At 40.5% G+C, this 19,989-nt stretch overlaps 1 protein-coding gene across 4 annotated transcripts in view; it reads left to right on the forward strand.

The window, feature by feature from the left end:
- Positions 1-19,989, forward strand: part of LOC100598121 (CD302 antigen) — a 146,597-nt gene that overhangs the window by 96,997 nt on the left and 29,611 nt on the right. The window contains exons 34-35 of one of the 4 annotated variants that reach the window (XM_030796595.1): positions 924-1,091; positions 2,841-4,725. The exons of 1 other annotated variant lie outside the window; for it this stretch is intronic. In XM_030796595.1, coding sequence (XP_030652455.1) covers positions 924-1,091; positions 2,841-3,019 — 347 coding nt within the window. In that variant the 3' untranslated portion in view covers positions 3,020-4,725. Of the gene's footprint in view, positions 1-923; positions 1,092-2,840; positions 4,726-9,838; positions 9,966-19,989 lie in introns of those variants that run through there. 2 more of the 4 variants (XM_012496559.2, XM_030796597.1) reach the window with 2 other exon arrangements.

A 19,989-nucleotide genomic window follows, 5' to 3' on the forward strand; every position in this document is an offset into this window, starting at 1 on the left:
AAAGTTATCTTCTTGTTATTCCCTTCTCTCTAAGAATATTTTTACCATTGGTTAAAATTACGTCTTAATAGTAATCTTTAAAAACTGTCTTAGTGTTAGGTTGGTGCGAAAGTAATTGCAGTTTCTGCCGTTACTTTTGCGCCAACCTATAAAATTGCAGATAATTGATTCAAAGAAAATTTGTGGAAGGATTTTTTAATAAGAAATAGTAGATACAGGGTTTAGGTGAACTTGGAATTGGTAGAAATAAGAGTACAAATATGACAGAAGATAAAGTTTTTTCACATTTTATGCAAAGTTGAATTTTAAATTATTAAAATGTGAATTCTAAAATGTTAAGTACTTGTCAAAAAATAAAAGGATTCCAAGTTGTCCATCTAAATGAATCCTAAATCGTGTTTACACTGAGACCACAAGGTGGTGCCACTTTAGCTGGAAAGCAAAAATGGAGTCCTGGTGGTGGTGTGGGAGAAAGGTGGGGATGGAGGTTCCTGCACCCTTCCTCTTCCACCAGCATATCTTTAATGATATGACTTTTTACAATTAGAGTAGGAGAAGGATATGGGTCCTTAGAACTCTCCCCCTCACAAAATAAATGTGCAAGCATTCTGCACTTTATTGGAAACACCACATTCTCTATCTGTGTTGTCCAATAGAACTTTCTACAAAGACAGAAATGTTCTATATCTGCACTGTCCAATATAGTAGTCACTGGCCACATGTGGCTCTTGAGCACTTGAAATGTGACTAGTGCAACTGAAGAATTGATTTTATTTTTTTCATTTTTAATGCATTTTGTTTTAACAAGTGGCTATCATATTGGACAGCACAGTTCTGATGAGTTACATGAACCCATGCTTGTAACTTACTAGTTTACTAGTTTAGTGGCAGTAAACATAGTTGTATTTAATTTCTTTCTTCAGACCAGTCTTGGAGTTGGTTAGATGGATCAGAAGTGACATTTGTCAAATGGGAAAATAAAAGTAAGAGTGGTGTTGGAAAATGTAGCATGTTGATAGCTTCAAATGAAACTTGGAAAAAAGTTGAATGTGAACATGGTTTTGGAAGAGTTGTCTGCAAAGTGCCTCTGGGTAAGTATGGAACCTGTCCTTAGGAAACTTTTTGCAGAACAGTCAGGAAATAAATGTACAATCCAATTGTGTACAAAATTCTGTATTTGGTCTTGAAGTATTTAGTCCTTAAAGTATATCCAAATATCTTGATTAAGTCATAGAGATTTCCCCCTGAAAAATAGATTACAAGGGACGATAAATGCACCAGATGTCCAGGACTCCAGTCTACATTTTATATAATTCTTTCCTAAGAAAAACAGAAGTTGCCAGGGTATTAGGGAAGTAATTTCTTTTAAAATGTTCTTGAGATGTATTTTATTCCATAGTTTGATTATATAAAAGCTTAAAGGTCTATTTCTGCAGTTAATTTGCTTCCTTTCTTCCTAATCCCATAAAACTCATGGTTAATTTTAAAACAATGCAAAACTGGATTTAGTTATTGAAAACATTCAGGGTGTCTATAAAAAATCATAATTTGAACTTACATTTCACTATGAATTGATACATAAAATTACCATTAAAATATTATATTAACTTCATTTCTGGAGAAAGAGCTCCAGATTTTTCACAGTAACATTTTTAAAGATCTTGCATAAAAATTTTGCTTCTGGTATATAAATATTAAAGATAAAACCTCAATTCCAGGTAATCAGTATCCATGTATACACACATTGAGTCAGTAAATAGAGTGTCTACCATATGCCATGCCCTGTTTTGCACACTGGGATGCACCTGAGAACAAGACAGATAAGGTACCTGTTCTCACAGAGATTACAATCTGGTGAAGAAAGATAAGTAAACAGGTCAATTTTTTAAAGAGGAAAATATCAAATAGTTATAAACTCTATGTGATGGAGATTAGGTGGATAGCTACTCTAAGATTAGGATACCAGGGAAGAAGCCTAGAAGCAGGAGACACTGAAGCTAAGATCTAAAAAATCAAGCCAAGCAAACATCAAGGGAAAGGGCATAACAGACAGAGGTAGCAGTTGGAGCAAAGAGCCTAAGGCAGAACAAGTTCGCTGAGTGCTCAGGGAAGAACTGAAAGGTAGGCAGGTGCTACACATACAGAGCTTTGGAAGCAAGGCTTGAGTTCTGGTTTTATTCTGAGTGGAATGGAAAGCAACTGGAAGATTTGGGGGGTTGGGTGGGAGCAGAGTTAGGGCGTTGTAAATCAAAAGTTCTATGTTGGCCATTTTGAGTTATCCATAGAGGGATGAGATGTGTAGTGTGCATAGCAATGGTATTTAAAGTCATGGAACAGAGCAAATCCATCTGGGCAGCATGCAGATAAGGGTCTTGGAACAGCAGCTGCACTAAATGAACTCATCTGAGAGGCTTAAATCATTTTGAAGCAAATAATACTTTATTTAGCCCCAGGTAAGTCAAAAACAAAAATTTATAGCTTTTAGCAATTTGCTATCAAAGTAGGATAATATACAGGTAGTGATGTTCCCAAATTGGTGTTAGGAAGGGGGAATGTGAGAATAATCATAGCGCATTAATGTCTTTGGAAGAAAATTCCTATCGCAATGAAGAGGATTTGAATGAAAAGAAAAACACTTACATTTGAAAAGAAATCACTTAAGTGTTTCTTTTGATCTGACGATGAGTTTGAATTCTATGTTAGTGCTATGAAACAATCAGATTTATTATGTCTGTATACAGCTTACAGGTTTACGTGTGTGACACAACCCATAATGTATAAAATCAATAATGGTCACTTTTGTATTCTCTCCTCCAACATCAAACCTTTTCCTATTCCAGGCCCTGATTACACAGCAATAGCTATCACAGTTGCCACACTAAGTATCTTAGTTCTCATGGGCGGACTGATTTGGTTCCTCTTCCAAAGGCACCGTTTGCACCTGGCGGGTTTCTCATCAGTTCGATATGCACAAGGAGTGAATGAAGATGAGATTATGCTTCCTTCTTTCCATGACTAAATTCTTCTAAAAGTTTTCTAATTTGCACTAATGTGTTATGAAAAATTAGTCACTTAAAATGGCCCAGTGTCAGTATTTACCCTGCTCCAAAGTAGAACTCTTAAGTACTTTTTCGGTTGTTTAGATCTTAGGCATGTGCTGGTATCCACAGTTAATTGCCTGCTAAATGCCATGTTTATCACCCTAATTAATAGAATGGAGAGGACTCCAAAGCTGGAACTGAAGTCCAAATTGTTTGTACAGTAATATGTTTAATGTGCATTTTCTCTGTATGAATGTGATTGGTAACTAGGATATGTATATTTTAATATAATTTTTAACAAAACTTCTTAGAAAATTAAAATAGGCATATTACTAGGTGACATGTCTACTTTTTAATTTTTAAGAGCATCCAGCCAAATGCAAAATTAGTACCTCAAAGTAAAAATTGAACTGTAAACTCTATCAACATTGTTTCAAAATAGTCATTTTTAGCACTGGGGAAAAATAAACAATAAGACATGCTTACTTTTTAATTTTAATTTTAATTTTAATTTTTTTGAGACTGAGTCTCTCTCTGTTGCCCAGGCTGGAGTACAATGGCGTGATCTTGGCTCACTGCAAATCTCCACCTCCTAGGTTCAAGCGATTCTCCTGCCTCAGCCTCCTGAGTAGCTGGGATTACAGGCACCCGCCACCATGCCCAGCTAATTTTTGTATTTTTAGTAGAGATGGGGTTTCGCCATGTTGGCCAGGCTGGTCTCGAACTCCTGACTTCAGGTGATCCTCCCGCCTCGGCCTCCCAAAATGCTGGGATTACAGGCATGAGCCACCGCGCCCGGCCTCTGCTTACTTTTTATACAGCAAAATGATTCCTCTTGGCAAGATGCTTCTTATATTATTCCAAAGTTATTTCATACCATTATTATGTAAATATGAAGAGTTTTTTTCTGTTTATAATTGTTCATCAAACAATGACTTTTAAAGATTTAGTACTTAACATTTTCCCGAGTGTGGGAACATTATTTTTAGATTGAGTAGGTACCTTGTAGCAGTGTGCTTTGTATTTTCTGATGTATTACATGACTGTTTCTTTTGTAAAGAGAATCAACTAGGTATTTAAGACCGATAATTTTACAATTTATGTGCTTCACATAGCATGTCAACTTTTGACTAAGAATTTTGTTTTACTTTTTTAACATGTGTTAAACAGAGAAAGGGTCCATGGAGGAAAGTGTATGAGTTGCATTTGTAAAAATGAGACTTTTTCAGTGGAACTCTAAACCTTGTGATGACTACTAACAAATTTAAAATTATGACTGATTAAGAAAACATCGCTTGGTGGTTATCACTTTAAGTTTTGACACCTAGATTATATTGTTAGTAATAGCATCCACTGGAAAAGGTGAATGTTTTATTCAGCATTTAACTTACATTTGTACTTTAGAGTATTTTTATATAAAATCCATAGATTTATTTTACATTTAGAGTATTTACACTGTGATAAAGTTGTAAATAATTTTCTAAGACAGTTTTTATATAGTCTACAGTTGTCCTGATTTCTTATTGAATTTGTTAGACTAGTTCTCTTGTCCTATGATCTGTGTACAATTTTAGTCACTAAGACTTTCCTCTAAGAACTAAGCCAACTTGATGTGAAAAGCACAGCTGTATATAATGATGATGTGTCATAATAAAGTTGTTTTATCTTTTAAGTAAAAGTAAAAGTGCTGGAGTTGATCCTTCTTGAAAAAAAATCTCTAGATTGGGTTTTTTATGTTAGGCACATAGTACAAGAAATAAATCGACCACCTATTGTAAAGCGAGGCATTTGCTAGGAGATTTTGTATGCATTTTTTAGAGAATAAATAGGCAGGTAGTGGCTCACACCTGTAATCCCTCTTGACACTTTAGGAGGCCAAGGCAGGGGGATCATTTGAGCCCAGGAATTCAAGTTCAGCATGGGCAACAAAGCAAGACCCCATTTCTACAAAAATATAAAATAATTAGCCAGGTGTGGTGGCACCCATGTGTAGTGCCAGCTACCCAAGAAGCCAAGGCAGGAGGATCCTGTGAGCCCAGGAGTTTGAGGCTACAGTGAGCTATGAACGTGCCACTGAACTCCAGTCTGGGTGACAGAGCAAGACCCTGTTTTGAAAAACAGGTCAATATTGATCCAATTGCTGAATACTGGAGAGGCAAAGTCAGATAAAACTGGACTCTAGGAATTAGGAAAACAATGACCATCTTAGCCAATGGAAATGTAGCAGAGTGGTGAAGCCAGAATCCAGATGGAAGTGAGTTTAAAAGTGAAAGGGAAGGCCAGGTGTGGCACCTCACGCCTGTAATCTCAGCACTTTGGGAAGCCGAGGTGGGTGGATCACCTGAGGTCAGGAGTTTGAGACCAGCCTGGCCAACGAGGTGAAACCCCATCTCTACTAAAAATACAAAAAAAAAAAAAAAAAATTAGCCAGGTGTGGTGGCGCATGCTTGTAATCCCATCTACTCGGGAAGCTGAGGTGGGAGAATCTCTTGAACCCAGGAGGCAGAGGCTGCAGTGAGCTGAGATCGTACCATTGCACTCCAGCCTGGGTGACAGAGCAAGACTCTGTCTCAAAAAAAAAAAAAAAAAAAAATTGAAAGGGAAATTAGGAGATGAGGAACATGAGATTTCGAGAAGTATGATGGAGACAGAAAGGAAAGGGACTGGGCCATAGCCAGAGGGAAAGAAGGGTTGAAGAAGGGTTTTTTTCTAAAGGGGAGAGAAAGAGGTTCACAAGTTTAGAAGCCGAGATGAAAAACAAAAACAAAAATAATGGACAGAGAGCAGTTGATGATGCAGTGGGGAGAGGGAATCATTAATGGAAGATCTTGGAAAAGATCAAATGAGCGGGGCAGTCCTAAGCAGAAAGAGGAACTGGTTTGGGTGGGCTGGGGAAGCATGCCTTCCTCTCTGAGGCCACAAGAGAAGAACTGCAGATAAGCATTTGAAGATGTTTGTCTATATGTAATGGCCCCCATTTTCTTGTGTACTAGAAGGCAAGGTCTGCTGAGAAAGATGGGTAGCAGATGGGGTCTTTTAAAAAGGTTTTAAATTTTTTAGAGACAGGGTCTGGCTCAGTTGCCCAGGCTGGAGTGCAGTGGTGCAACTCTAGCTCACTGCAGTCTCGACCTCCAACATTAATTTTTTTTTTTTTTTCCTAGAGACAGGTGATTTCAATGTTACCTAGGCTGCTCTCAAACTCCTGGGCTCAAGTGATCCTCCCACTTCAGCCTCCCAAGTGTTGGGATTACAGGTGTGAGCCACCATACCCAGCCTGGGATCTTAGCTTGAAAAGAGTAATAAATTTGAAAGACTCAATGACAGAGATAGGAGAGGACAGTGACTAAGGTAAAATCAAATACAAGGATTGCAGAAGAGGCATAGAGGGCCCAGATGAAATTAAAAGCCATATTGTTTATAGTGACAGCCATCGGGAGAACTGATTGATTTCCTCCACCTGTCCTCAGTTAACTTCAGTAAAGTTGAAGAAAAAGACAGCACGGGCCAGGCAAGGTGGCTCATGCCTGTAATCCCAGCACTTTGGGAGGCCGAGGCGGGCAGATCACTTGAGGTCAGGAGTTTCAGACCAGCCTGGCCAACATGGTGAAACCCCATCTCTACTAAAAATAGAAGAAACAGCTAGGTGTGGTGACACATGCCTGTAATCCTAGCTACTCAGGAGGCTGAGGCAGGAGAATTGCTTGAATCCAGAAAGTGGAGATTCAGGTGAGCTGAGATAGCGCCACTGCACTCCAGCCTGGGGGACAGAGTGAGACTCCGTCTAAAAAAAAGAAAAAAAAGCATGAAGAAGAAAGCGGAGACCACAGGTTCCGAGTTGGCCAGGTGAGCACACCAGAGGAACAAGGGGACAGAGGATGTGGTATCCCAGCTGGGTGGAGAGGGGAGAAATAAAAGGCTGAGAAAAATGCAGGCAAGGGACTGAAGTCTGGCATGAGTCAAAAGAGGATGTAAGTTGGAGTGAGAGTGAAGGAAAAATTAAGGGTATGAGGTGTAACTGGAGAGTAAATTGGAGAGTGAAATATAACAGTACCCACATACAGGCAATAAGTAGTCTATTTCATCAGATTAGCATCAAAAATGAGGCAGTGTGCACCAGAGTTAATAATAATATAATTTTCTTTAGTACAAATGACTTAAAATGACAGTGTTAAAATGGGTTTTGCCTTAATTAGACTGATTCATTAGGATGTCAATTCTATTGTAAGTATAACGAATATTTGAAAAGTAGCTTAACACAAAGAAAACCACATTGATAAAATATACTTCGGTGCCTGAGGTGGGGTGGAAGAGATAACTTTCACAATTACACGATTGCTTAGAACTGTTCATTTTACTTCTGTAGTTGGGAGGGCAAAAGAGTCCAGAATCAAGATGTATCAATATTCCAATGTAGAGTACCTTTGGAAGGATTCGCTCTGGTCTGGAGTTTGGTATATAATAAACCCATTATTGGCAGCCTGAGAAGAAGAATGGAAGTAAATAACTTAAGCAAGACCTTAATACTTTGGCAAAGGGGCAGAACCTGGAATAGGTGGGAGAGTCCAGCAGAGGAGCTGGGCTCTGGTTCATTTGTTGGCATTCTCTGTGAGCCCATGGGGGAATCACATCCCTTCTTTGGGTCACTCAATTTCCTTACTAGTAGATGAAGATGACCCCTACCACTTCTAACACTCTATGACTCTCCTTATAGACCCCTTGGGTCAAATTTCCTTGGTGTAACCACTCTGGATTATCAGAAGTGTGGAAAGGGTTAGAAAGAGTTGGAAAGGGTTAGATTTTATTTTTTAAAAAATAGACTAATCTTTGAGCAGTTTTAGATGTATACAAAAAATGTAGCAGAAGGTACAGAGTTCCCATGTATCTCCTTACACATACCCCAGTTTCCCCAATTATTAACATCTTGCATTAGCAGGTACATTTGTTACAGTGGATGAGCCAATATTGACACATTATTAACTAAAGTCCATTGTCCACACTAGGGTTCATCTTTGTTTTGTGCATTCTACAGGTTTTGACACATGTATAGTGATACACATCTACCATTACAGTATCCTACAGAATAATTTCATGGCTCTAAAAATCCTCTGTATTCCATCTATTCATCCCCTCCTTCCCACCCCAACCTCTGGCAACCATTTATCTTTTTACTGTCTCCATAGTTTTGCCTTGTCTAAAATGTCATATAGTTGGAATCATATAGTATGTAGTCTTTTCAGATTGGCTTTTTTCTCTTAACAATACATATTTAAAGTTCTTCCATGTCATTTTGTGGCTTGATGGCTCATTTAATTTTAGTACTGAGTAACATTTCATTGTTTGGATGTGCCATTGTTTATCCATTCGCTTATTGAAGGACATCTTGTTTGCCTCTAGGTTCTGGCAATTATGAATAAAGCTGCTATCAACATTCATGTGCAGGTTTTTGTGTGTATGTAAGTTTTTAACTCATTTGGATAAATACCAAGGAGTTGTGATTGCTAGATGGTATGGTAAGAGTACGTTTAGTTTTGGAAGAAGCCTCCAAACTGTCTTCCAAAGTGGCTGTACCATTTTGCATTTGCACCAGCATTGAATGAGAGTTTTTTTTGCTCCGCATCTTTGCCAGCATGTGGTCTTGTCAGTGTTTTTGGATTCTGGTATCTAATAGGTATGTAGTGGTATTTCATTTTTGTTTTAATATACAATTCAGCAATGACATATGATGTTGAGCATCTTTTCATCTGTTTATTTGCCATTATATAACTTCTTTGATGAGGTGTGTATTCAGATCATCTGACCATTTTTTTAACTGGGTCATTTGTTTTCATGTGGTTGAGTTTAGACTTGATTTTATAGAACTCTTTTGCCAATGACATGAGGCTTAAACAAGCACCCTTGCTTGACCCTGGCTAGTGTTGTCCAGAGGCCCTCATGGGTGAAGCATAATTGCACAGTTTATGCATACACTGTAGCAAACATAGCTTAAAGACTCTTCATCCAGGAGCTGGTAACAGAGAAAAGTTGTCTAAGAGACATAGTCTACTGAAAGGAGTCTTTGAAAAAGAGGATTCTGGCCAGTAGATCCAAAGAAGAAGGCTGGCAAACGCCACCTTAACCAAGTGATCCAAGTTAACATCAGTGATGACACATCGACATCTTGTCCTTCTCGAGCACGTACATCACTTCTGGGGTACTCTTTCCCAAAAAAGCGCAACCTGAATCCAATTAGGAGGAAATGTCAGACAAAATGAAATTGAGGGACATTCTACAAAACGACTGGCCAGTACTATTTAAATGTGGTTTGATCGTGAAAGAAAAAGAATGACAGAGAACTGTCCTAGATTAAAGGGAGGCTAAGGAGACACGACATCTCAATGCAATGTATGATCCTGGATTGAATCTCAGAACAGAAAAGGACCCTTAGAGGGGCAATTAATGAGATGTGGTAAATGCTGTAGATTAGCTAATCGCATTATCCCAGTGCTAGTGTCCTGTGTTTGATCACTGCACTGGCGTTATATACGATGTCAATATTCAGAGAAGCTGGCTGAAGGGTTACGGAAATCTCTTGTGCTGTTTTTGCAACATTTTCGAAAGTCCTAAATTATTTCAGTTCAAATGAAGTTTAAAAAACAAAAATTAGAAGTTCCAGAAGGCCGCGCGCCAGCCGCTCCTGCGGGACGGAGCACCCGGGTCCTCCTGGTGGGAGCCCCCAGTGCCGTTCACGCTCCGCCCGGCGGGGATTAAACCCGCACGCGAGAAGCACCGCCCCCGCTCCCCCCCCGCCCCGCCCCGCCCCGCTCCTCTCCTCTCCTCTCCGGCCGCGCCGCCGCTGCCGCCCACCCGCACCCGCCGTCATGCTCCGGGCCGCGCTGCCCGCGCTCCTGCTGCCGCTGCTGGGCTTCGCCGCTGCTGCCGTCGCGGGTAAGCTCTTACGTCGTCCCTCGCCGGGACCGCGCGCGACCGCCTTCGCCCCCTTCCCAACGCACGCTCTTCGTCCCCTCTCCCCGAGGGCGGCCCGCAGACGCAGCACCCGGCCGGACATCCCGCCGTTCCCTGCACGCCCGTCCTCCGTGGGTCCTGGCTCCGGGTCACCTCTAACCCGCCTGCCCTCGGGGAGGGGAGGTGGCCGAGAATACGGGAGGGCTCTGCCTCCCTCGGAGTCCACATCCTCAGCGCAGACCCCACTCCGCGGGGAGGAAACCCCCAAATTGGGCCGATTGGCCGGAGAGCTGAGGGACTTGGAGTCGCACGACGGGCGCCGTTTCAGGGCCATTTCGGGCTGAAATGAGAAGCGGGGACGTTGGTGGCGATTTCGCCTGCTGGTACGCGGCCGGGGTGGGGTTGCTGGGATGGGGGTGGGGGCCGGAGGAAGTAGGCCGTCTTTTGCAAGCAGCGCTGTTTGTCTAGTTGGTTGGTGTTCAAGTTGTTGAAACAGGAAAACGGTTCAGCCAAATAACCCCTGGATGGAAGAGGAACGGGAACAGGCGAAGCTTGGATTTCACTGAAATCAAGGAGTTTTAAAGTTCTAGTCTGCTGTTGTGCAAGTGACATCTGAAAAATCACACACGTGATCATTCATTTACAAAATGACTTGTGAGGAAAATGTACAATTCTATTGACTGTGGTTTTTATTTAAAAAAAATTTCCATACAAGCATGTCAAAAATATGTGGATGGGGAGACTCTGGAGAACACAGACTTCCAAAAACACCACTGACTGAATAATTGCAGGAATTAAAGAGCAAAATAAGAACTAAATGAGTACTTGTGTGGGCTTAAATAAGGTGCAAGAGATTTAAATAAAATGCAAGAGATTCCCCCCTACCCCTTGCCCCGAATTTCACTGCCTTTTTATAATAAGTGCCTGCTCGAAGTCTGCTGACAGGAATATTTCAGTGGACCTCAGTGTTGGAGGCAGCAGCAGCTCAGAACTTGCGTAAAAACCCAAGGTTCCTTTCTTGAAAACTTTTGTGGACCTGCATTTATGACTGGTTATGCCATCTGCTGCCTATCAAAGGGGCAGAAACAAGATGTGCCCATGTTGACACTGTTCAGACTGGGAACATTAATTTTGTCTAAGACAAAGCTGGGCTGTCTCTGAACCCTCCTTCTGCACACCCTCATTTTGCGAGCCAGTAACATCTCAACTGTCATGTAAACCACCCTCTGCGAGGCTGTGCATTTGTACTTTAGGCTAGTCGAATTTTCTTGTCAGATTTTTCTTTCTTGTCAGACTTTAAAAGAAAATCAGTTTCTAGATTTTGGTATGTCTCTTCTTCAGTGAAGCTGTTTTGACCAGCAATAGAGGGCAAATTTCCCTTTGGAAATTTTTGTGTATTTCCTTTGATAAGTCCAGTGTGGATCAATAGGCTTTTCAAGAGCTTTAGAAAAGTGCATGATGAATAAATTAATGTTAATTAATCAGCTCCTCTCAGTCAGGAAGCTTTAAGGATTAATTTAGAAATGAGTGTGAGCTTTGACCTAGCTAGTTAACCAACTTATCTGCACTTCAGTAAAACAGAGATAATACTTACCTCATGGGGCTATTGGGAGCATTAAGTGGGAACTCCACGTCTAGTCCCTATTACAGGCGTGGTTCATCTTGGTTTCCTTCCCTTTATTCTCTTCATACAAAATGAAGGGTAATTGTTGCAACCAGAAAACATATGAATACCACTTTATGTATATTGGATATTTATGGTTACTGAGCACATTCATATATATGCTAATGTTATAGGGCTGAAAAACTAAGTGTGTTTTTCATAATACTTTACAAATCTCCCATCCAAGCAAGATCAGGGGTCATATTTGGCTTAGAACTAAGTCAAGAAAGAGTTCGTTGCTGAATACCAAGATCTTTTTTTTTTTTTTTTTTTGAGACAGAGTCTCGCTCTGTCGCCCAGGCTGGAGTGCAGTGGCGCCATCTCGGCTCACTGCAAGCTCCGCCTCCCAGGTTCACGCCATTCTCCTGCCTCAGCCTCCCAAGTAGCTGGGACTACAGGCGCCCGCCACTACGCCTGGCTAATTTTTTCTGTATTTTTAGTAGAGACGGGGTTTCACCTGTTAGCCAGGATGGTCTCAATCTCCTGACCTCGTGATCCGCCCCCCTCGGCCTCCCAAAGTGCTGGGATTACAGGCGTGAGCCACCGCGCCCGGCGAATACCAAGATCTTAATAGAAAAGCTCTTATGATGTTGCATAATAAATATGGGTTTTGCATATAAATGTGATGTTGAAACGGAAATCATTGTTATTGTCTGTCATTCTGGAGGTTATTAGTGAAGTGATCTTATGTTGTTCTTAGCTATTATTTTGAAAATCACAGTGGACAAAACATTGTTTAAGTTCCTGAGTGAAAATCCATGGCATCCCTTTAAAAAGTTTTTCCGTAAGGGTGCTTAAGCACATAATAGATGATCAGTATGTGTTTATTTGGTCCGTGGTTTCCTATGCCTGGCATGAGCTGAGTGAACAAGCATGTTCTGAGTAAGTCTTCATTCCGTGATCATCATGTGGATCAGAATCTAGGGATTTTGAATTGCCATGTCCTACAAGCCTTAGATGGGGTGCCTCTGCCTTCTTCCCTGATGTCATCTCTTACCACCCTTCCTGCCATTCACTCTGTGTATCCACAGAGTAAACAGTATCTGGGTACTCCAACACCTCTGGTCCTTCTGTGCACACCACCTTCCCCCAGTCCTTGGCATGGCTGCCCCCACCTCCACCATTCAGATCTCTGTTCATATGTCACCTTCTCCGAAGCCTCCCTGAACACCCACATTCTCCGTCACATGTCCATGTTTTATCTTTTCCAAGCCTTTCTGAATGCGTCGTGTTTATTCATCTGTCTTGCTTGTTGCTTCTCTTACCAGAGGGAAGCTCCGTAACAACAGAGATTTTACCATCTTGTGGATTTTTGTTTTGTTTTGATTTGTGTCTCTGCACTTTATTCTAAATTATAACAAAAGGATGAAAAAATTTAGGTGAGTTATTTAAAAAGTAGGTGGGATAAGTGGATTGCAATTTTTTTCAAATTATATTACCTCTGGTATGCACTCATTTCATAACGAATTCAAAGCCTTAAATCATCTTAATCTATTGATGCCACCTTTTCTTTCTTTTTCTTTCTTTCTTTCTTTCTTTCTTTTCTTTTCTTTTCTTTCTTTCTTTTTTTTTTTTTTTCTGAGATGGAGTCTCACTCTGTCACCCAGGCGGGAGTGCAGTGGTGCAATCGTGGCTCACTGCAACCTCTACTTCCTGGGTTCAAGCAATTCTCCTGCCTCAGCCTCCCGAGTAGCTGGGATTACAGGCATGTGCCACCACGCCTGGCTAACTTTTGTATTTTTAGTAGAGATGGGGTTTCACCATGTTAGCCAGGCTGGTCTCAAACTCCTGGCCTCGTGATCTGCCCACCTCGGCCTCCCAAAGTGCTGGGATTACAGGTGTGAGCCACCATGCCCGGCCTGATGCCACCTTTTCTGACTCTTGTGTATGGCACAGTTATGTTTCAGGGGAAATTATCTCAGATTGAATATTAGAGTATTTTAAAATAAATTTTGAACTGAGCGTGGTGGCTCACGCCTGTAATCCCAGCACTTTGGGAGGCCGAGGCGGGCGGATCACGAGGCCAGGAGATCGAGACCATGCTGGCTAACACGGTGAAACCCCGTCTCTACTAAAAATACAAAAAATTAGCTGGGCGTGGTGGCGGGCGCCTGTGGTACCAGCTACTTGGGAGGCTGAGGCAGGAGAATGGCGTGAACCCAGGAGGCAGAGCTTGCAGTGAGCCGAGATTGCGCCACTGCACTCCAGCCTGGGTGACAGAGCAAGACTCCGTCTCAAAAAAAATAAAAAAATAAAAAAATTTAAAAATAAATAAATAAATTTTGAAATGTTAATGTTTATTTTTCTTCCAGTGAAAAAGTGAAATTACAATTAGGTATTATTTCAGGACTTCTTTTACTGTTGAGAATCTTTTAACAATTTGCTTATGTGTTGAAAACTAGTTCTGCAGCAAGGTTACTTTCCATAATTTTTATTGTGCATATCAAGTATTTCATTCCTTTTGTGGGTTATTTAGTGGTTTGTTTGTTTTGTTTTGTTTTTGAGACAGAGCCTCACTCTGTCACCCAGGCTAGAGTGCAGTGGTGCAATCATGGCTCACTACAGCCTTGACCTCCTGGGCTCAAGTGATCCTCCCACCTCAGCCCCCCAAGTAGCTGGGACTACAGGTGCATGCCACCATGCCCTGCTAATTTTTTTTTTTTTTTTTTGTAGATGTGGGGTCTCACTTTGTTGCCCAGGCTAGTCCCAAACTCCTGAGCTCAAGTGATCCTCCTACCTCAGCCATCCAAAGCTCTGGGATTACAGGTGTGAACTGCCACGCCTGGCCTATTTTAGATTTTGAGAGCAAATCTTGAGACCAAATCTTTAAAAAATAGACCAGTGATGCCCAAAGAGAAAGGTACAGATTAACAATGGCACACCCCTTCTATGAATATACATTATAACAGCCCTTCCGAAGAGGGAAGTGATGGGAGAATATGGAGATGGATGTCTTGAAAGCTAGATTGGGAAGAGTGATGTGGAGAGGGGATGGGGTGTCAGAGTGCCTCAATTTATTTGGGATTCAGAGAGATCTTGAAGCTCAGAGTACAGCCACAGAATCTCTGGATTAGTCAGGGACTTGGAACAGCCACTCCCTCCTCCATACATTATAAATGTAATAAATAGCCCCTCTTCTTCATCTGTCTCTGCCACAGTTGCCTTTGCAGAAGTTATGTGACTACAACTCATATCTTAATGAGAGAGGAGCAAAGGTCTTATTATTGACAATGACAACGAAAAAGAAGTCTTTGCCTTTTCCTTTGTTAACATTTAGAACAAGTATGTCCCGAGAATCACTTCCTCATGCTGTGCCTGTTTTTTTTTTTCTTTTTAAAAAAAAAGAGAGACAAAGAGAGAACTTATAAAGGAACAGAGAATTCTATTAGATTTGACTGGTAATGCAAAGTATTCCTGTGGATATGACATTATCTTCTTTTAGCACATGATAATTTTAGGCAGGATCTATATAGAAACTTTTGGAGTTATGCTAAGTACAGCTTTTAAAATATTCATGAGGCTCCTAAATTTCTGTACATATTAAATTAAAGAATTATAAAATCCCTAAGAGTCATTTAAGTGCATTATTAATAACAACCTATCGTTCAGGACTGCTGTGAAGAAATAAGAGTAATAGGCCCTTTGCAGAGAGCTTAGTGGGCAGGTTTTTAATTATATTAGGATTATAGCAAAGATACTTAGCATTGAAGACGACTTAGTTTAGCCTTTTGCTCATGAGGTTCATGAACGTCAACAACTCTCCTCACAGGAGTTATCCAGCCTCTATTTGAGCACTGTTCTTCTCAAAGTAAAAACATATCTTTTGAGTAGTGCTTAAAACTTGTTTCTGGGGCACACACTCTGATCGGGGATCTATAGCTTGAGAAAAGGGGTTCCATGTTGAATTAGCTGGAGTTACTGCTAATGCTGAAATGAGCCTAAGGAGAAGGCAGTTGAAAGTTTTGGGGGAGCGAGTCAACCGTCTGTTTTCTATTTTTCTATACATATCCTGTTAAAAAAATTTTTTTTTGTCTTGTCACATGCAGATGCTCCTCGACTTAGAATGGGGCTATATCCCAATAAACTTGTGAAGTCAAAAAATCGTTAAGTTGTTCATCATTAAGTTCGGGACCATTTCTGTATTGCTAACTTTGTTATTCAGCAATGGTCTTTGAGTAGCTGGTTATCATTATCATCATCATACTCATTCCCATACTGTGCAAACACAGTAGCATTGTGTTTGTTACTCCCTCTGTTTGCCTGAAATATCCATGTGACTTTTTCCCTCCTATCTTTTCAGACACACACACACACACACACACACACACACACACACACACACACACACACACAGAGTTGGTTCTCTGTTTCTCTGGAGAACACTGACTAATACAATAACCAATAGGATAGTACGGAAATAAGACAGTGTGACAGTCAAGGCTGGATTATATGAAGCATTGCATGTCCACCTTACCTTTGCCCTCCTTTGAATCACTCACTCTGGGAGAAGCCACCTGCCATGTCATAAGGAACCTCAAGCACCCCTGTGCATCCACGTGGTGAGGAACTGTGGTGTCCTGCCCACAGCCAGCACCAGCTCACCACCCATATGAGTGAGCCTTCTTGAAGCTGACCTTTCAGCTCCAGTTCAGTGTTTAGATGGCTGCAGCCCTAGCCAGCATCTTCACTGTAACTTCATAGAGACCCCAAGCCAGAATCACCCAGACAAGCAACTGCTTCAGAATTCCTGACCCAGAGAAACTGTATATAATAAATGTTTCTTGTTTTAGGCTGCTAATTTTTTTACATAGCAATAGACCACAATACACCATCTAACATATTATTTTACATATTTGTCTTCCTTTTGCATATCTGCCTCAACTAGAACATAAATTTCCACGAGGGCAGGAATTTTTTTCCTTTTTGTTCACTGTGGAATCCCAAGCACCTAGCACCATTTTTTAACAGCAACCCCCTCAGATAGGTACTGTTATTCCCATTATACAGATAAGGAAACTGGGACACAGTAAGGTTAAATAACATGTCCAAGATTGTGTAGTCAGAGCCAAACTTTTCTCCACAGCCTAATGGGCTTACCAGAGTCCTGTATTGACCCACTTCTACGCATCCCTTCCAGTGTTATGTTCAAGACAGAAGGATAGTTATTATTGAGAGTACAGTTAGATCTCAGACATGGTCTCTGCTGTCGTGGAGTTAACAATCATTTGCAAAAACAGGATGCATATCAGATAGCCGCTATATAAAGCAGGATCGAATGAGTGCTATGTAAACATGTATAGGCCATCAGAGGGTAACACATTTCCTTTTCCAAAGAAGAACGACTACCCATAGTTCTTATGATTTGTGCCATATTATTTTTAAAACCCTGGCCACAACTAATTGGAATAAGGATAATCTCCTTAGTCAAAAGCTGGCTACTCTAGGCTAGGCATCAGCCCAATATGGGGCCTAGTATATGAACGCTAAGCCTATTTGACTGTTGAGATAGTATCCTCAGTTTTCTTATTGGCCACGTATCTGTACAATAAATCTATCATCTGGTAGCCTGAGCATGTCTTTAGTCCTCGTTGCCAGAAAAGGCCTCTCATGCATAATGCAGTTTAAAAGTCCTACAGATGTTCAAAGGAGTCATAGGTTAGAGGAAGATAAGGCTGAGACACTTCATGGAGAATTGACACGTGAGCTGCCACTGAAATAAGAATATACCTTAATCACTGTTTTAGAGATCATATCTTCAGATCATTTTAATTTATGAAGTATAAGAACTACATGTTTTCACAGCATGCCAGGAGCAAAAGATAAAAAAAAGAACTATAAGTGCTTGACTTGAGTGTTGATTATATTTTTGTGGACTTATTAGACATATTTTATTTTATATAAATGGTGTTTCAAAAATTAATTCATTTTTATATATTGTCGAATTATTTGTTATAAGTAGAGAACACTATCTGTAGTTTTGACTAAAAATAATACAAAAGTGCATTTCTGAACCTGTGGTTCAATAATTGCCAATGATTTATAAAAGTGTTTCAGGTGTCATTCAGTGTGGTAATGCAGTCTGTTTCCATTTCACTTTTTTAAAATTTCATAAGGTAAAAGAAAAAGAGAAATAAAAGGAACCAGAAGGAAGTAAAAAGGGAAAAGAAGAGAAAGAATAATCAAAGTTTGCAATTTAGAGCCTCTGCCCTTTTGACTTTCAGTTTGAGTTTTATTCTGGAAATGACTTCTGTGTCCTCTGTCATGTCTCTGGCAGCAGAGAGGGGAAGGAGGGAAGAAACCTGCCTTTATATCCTAGTTCACTCATTCAATGAATATTTATGGAGACCCTGCTAGGTACCTGTAACTGTGCTTTTTATCATACGCCCTCTGCCTGGATTTTTTTTTTTCTTTTTCCTTTTATCCGTGGCAACTTCCTATTTATCCAGTGAGATATAGCTTAAATATTGCCTACTTTTTGAAATGCTCACTTATTCTACAAAGTTATACTCTCCTTCTCCTACATCTCATAGCATTTTACATATCCTACCTTCGGAATATCTGTCATGTCTGTCTGTCCGACTCTTCCATTAGACTGACCACTTTAAGTGTAGGTGACTTTTACTTTTTCTCATCACCCCTTAACACTAAGCATTATACCTGACACATAGGAGTTGCTCAGCAAATGTCTGATATGGATGATGGGTAGATGGGTGACCAATTGTTGATAACCTGTTGAAAAATATAAAAGATGGAATTTTGCATCTGGCTATCATGGAGTAGGAGACTAACACTCCAATTAAGAACAACTAGAAAATCTAGATTAAATTCCATAAGAATCATATTTGCTGGCATCAGAGAGCTGCTAAGGCAATTTGCTGAGGTGAGCCCAGCAGTCTGTGTATTACTTTTCTCCTTAGGAGACCTGGTAAAATCTTAAATAGCTAAAAGCAGAGCAGAGTTTTTGGCAATCTCATAGCGTTGAGGAAACAAAAAATACGAGTCTTTTTTTTTTTTTAATTATACTTTAGGTTTTAGGGTACATGTGCACAATGTGCAGGTTTGTTACATATGTATCCATGTGCCATGTTGATTTCCTGCACCCATTAACTCGTCATGTAGCATTAGGTACATCTCCTAATGCTGTCCCTCCCCCCTCCCTCCACCCCACAACAGTCCCTGGAGTGTGATGTTCCCCTTCCTGTGTCCATGAGTTCTCATTGTTCAATTCCCACCTATGAGTGAGAACATGCGGTGTTTGGTTTTTTGTCCTTGCGATAGTTTACTAAGAATGATGTTTTCCAGTTTCATCCATGTCCCTACAAAGGACATGAACTCATCATTTTTTATGGCTGCATAGTATTCCATGGTGTATATGTGCCACATTTTCTTAATCCAGTCTATCGTCGTTGGACATTTGGGTTGGTTCCAAGTCTTTGCTATTGTGAATAGTGCCGCCATAAACATACGTGTGCATGTGTCTTTATAGCAGCATGATTTATAGTCCTTTGGGTATATACCCAGTAATGGGATGGCTGGGTCAAATGGTATTTCTAGTTCTAGATCCCTGAGGAATCGCCACACTGACTTCCACAATGGTTGAACTAGTTTACAGTCCCACCAACAGTGTAAAAGTGTTCCTATTTCTCCACATCCTCTCCAGCACCTGTTGTTTCCTGATTTTTTAATGATGGCCATTCTAACTGGTGTGAGATGGTATCTCACTGTGGTTTTGATTTGCATTTCTCTGATGGCCAGTGATGATGAGCATTTCTTCATGTGTTTTTTGGCTGCATAAATGTCTTCTTTTGAGAAGTGTCTGTTCATGTCCTTTGCCCACTTTTTGATGGGGTTGTTTGTTTTTTTCTTGTAAATTTGTTTGAGTTCATTGTAGATTCTGGATATTAGCCCTTTGTCAGATGAGTAGGTTGCAAAAATTTTCTGCCATTCTTAGGTTGCCTGTTCACTCTGATGGTAGTTTCTTTTGCTGTGCAGAAGCTCTTTAGTTTAATGAGATCCCATTTGTCAATTTTGGCTTTCGTTGCCATTGCTTTTGGTGTTTTAGACATGAAGTCCTTGCCCACGCCTATGTCCTGAATGGTATTGCCTAGGTTTTCTTGTAGGATTTTGATGGTTTTAGGTCTAACATTTAAGTCTTTAATCCATCTTGAATTAATTTTTGTATAAGGTGTAAGGAAGGGATCCAGTTGCAGCTTTCTACATATGGCTAGTCAGTTTTCCCAGCACCATTTATTAAATAGGGAATCCTTTCCCCATTTCTTGTTTTTGTCAGGTTTGTCAAAGATCAGATAGTTGTAGATATGCGGCATCATTTCTGAGGGCTCT

Source organism: Nomascus leucogenys, chromosome 17, assembly GCF_006542625.1.
Source record: "Nomascus leucogenys isolate Asia chromosome 17, Asia_NLE_v1, whole genome shotgun sequence".
Taxonomy (NCBI): domain Eukaryota; kingdom Metazoa; phylum Chordata; class Mammalia; order Primates; family Hylobatidae; genus Nomascus; species Nomascus leucogenys.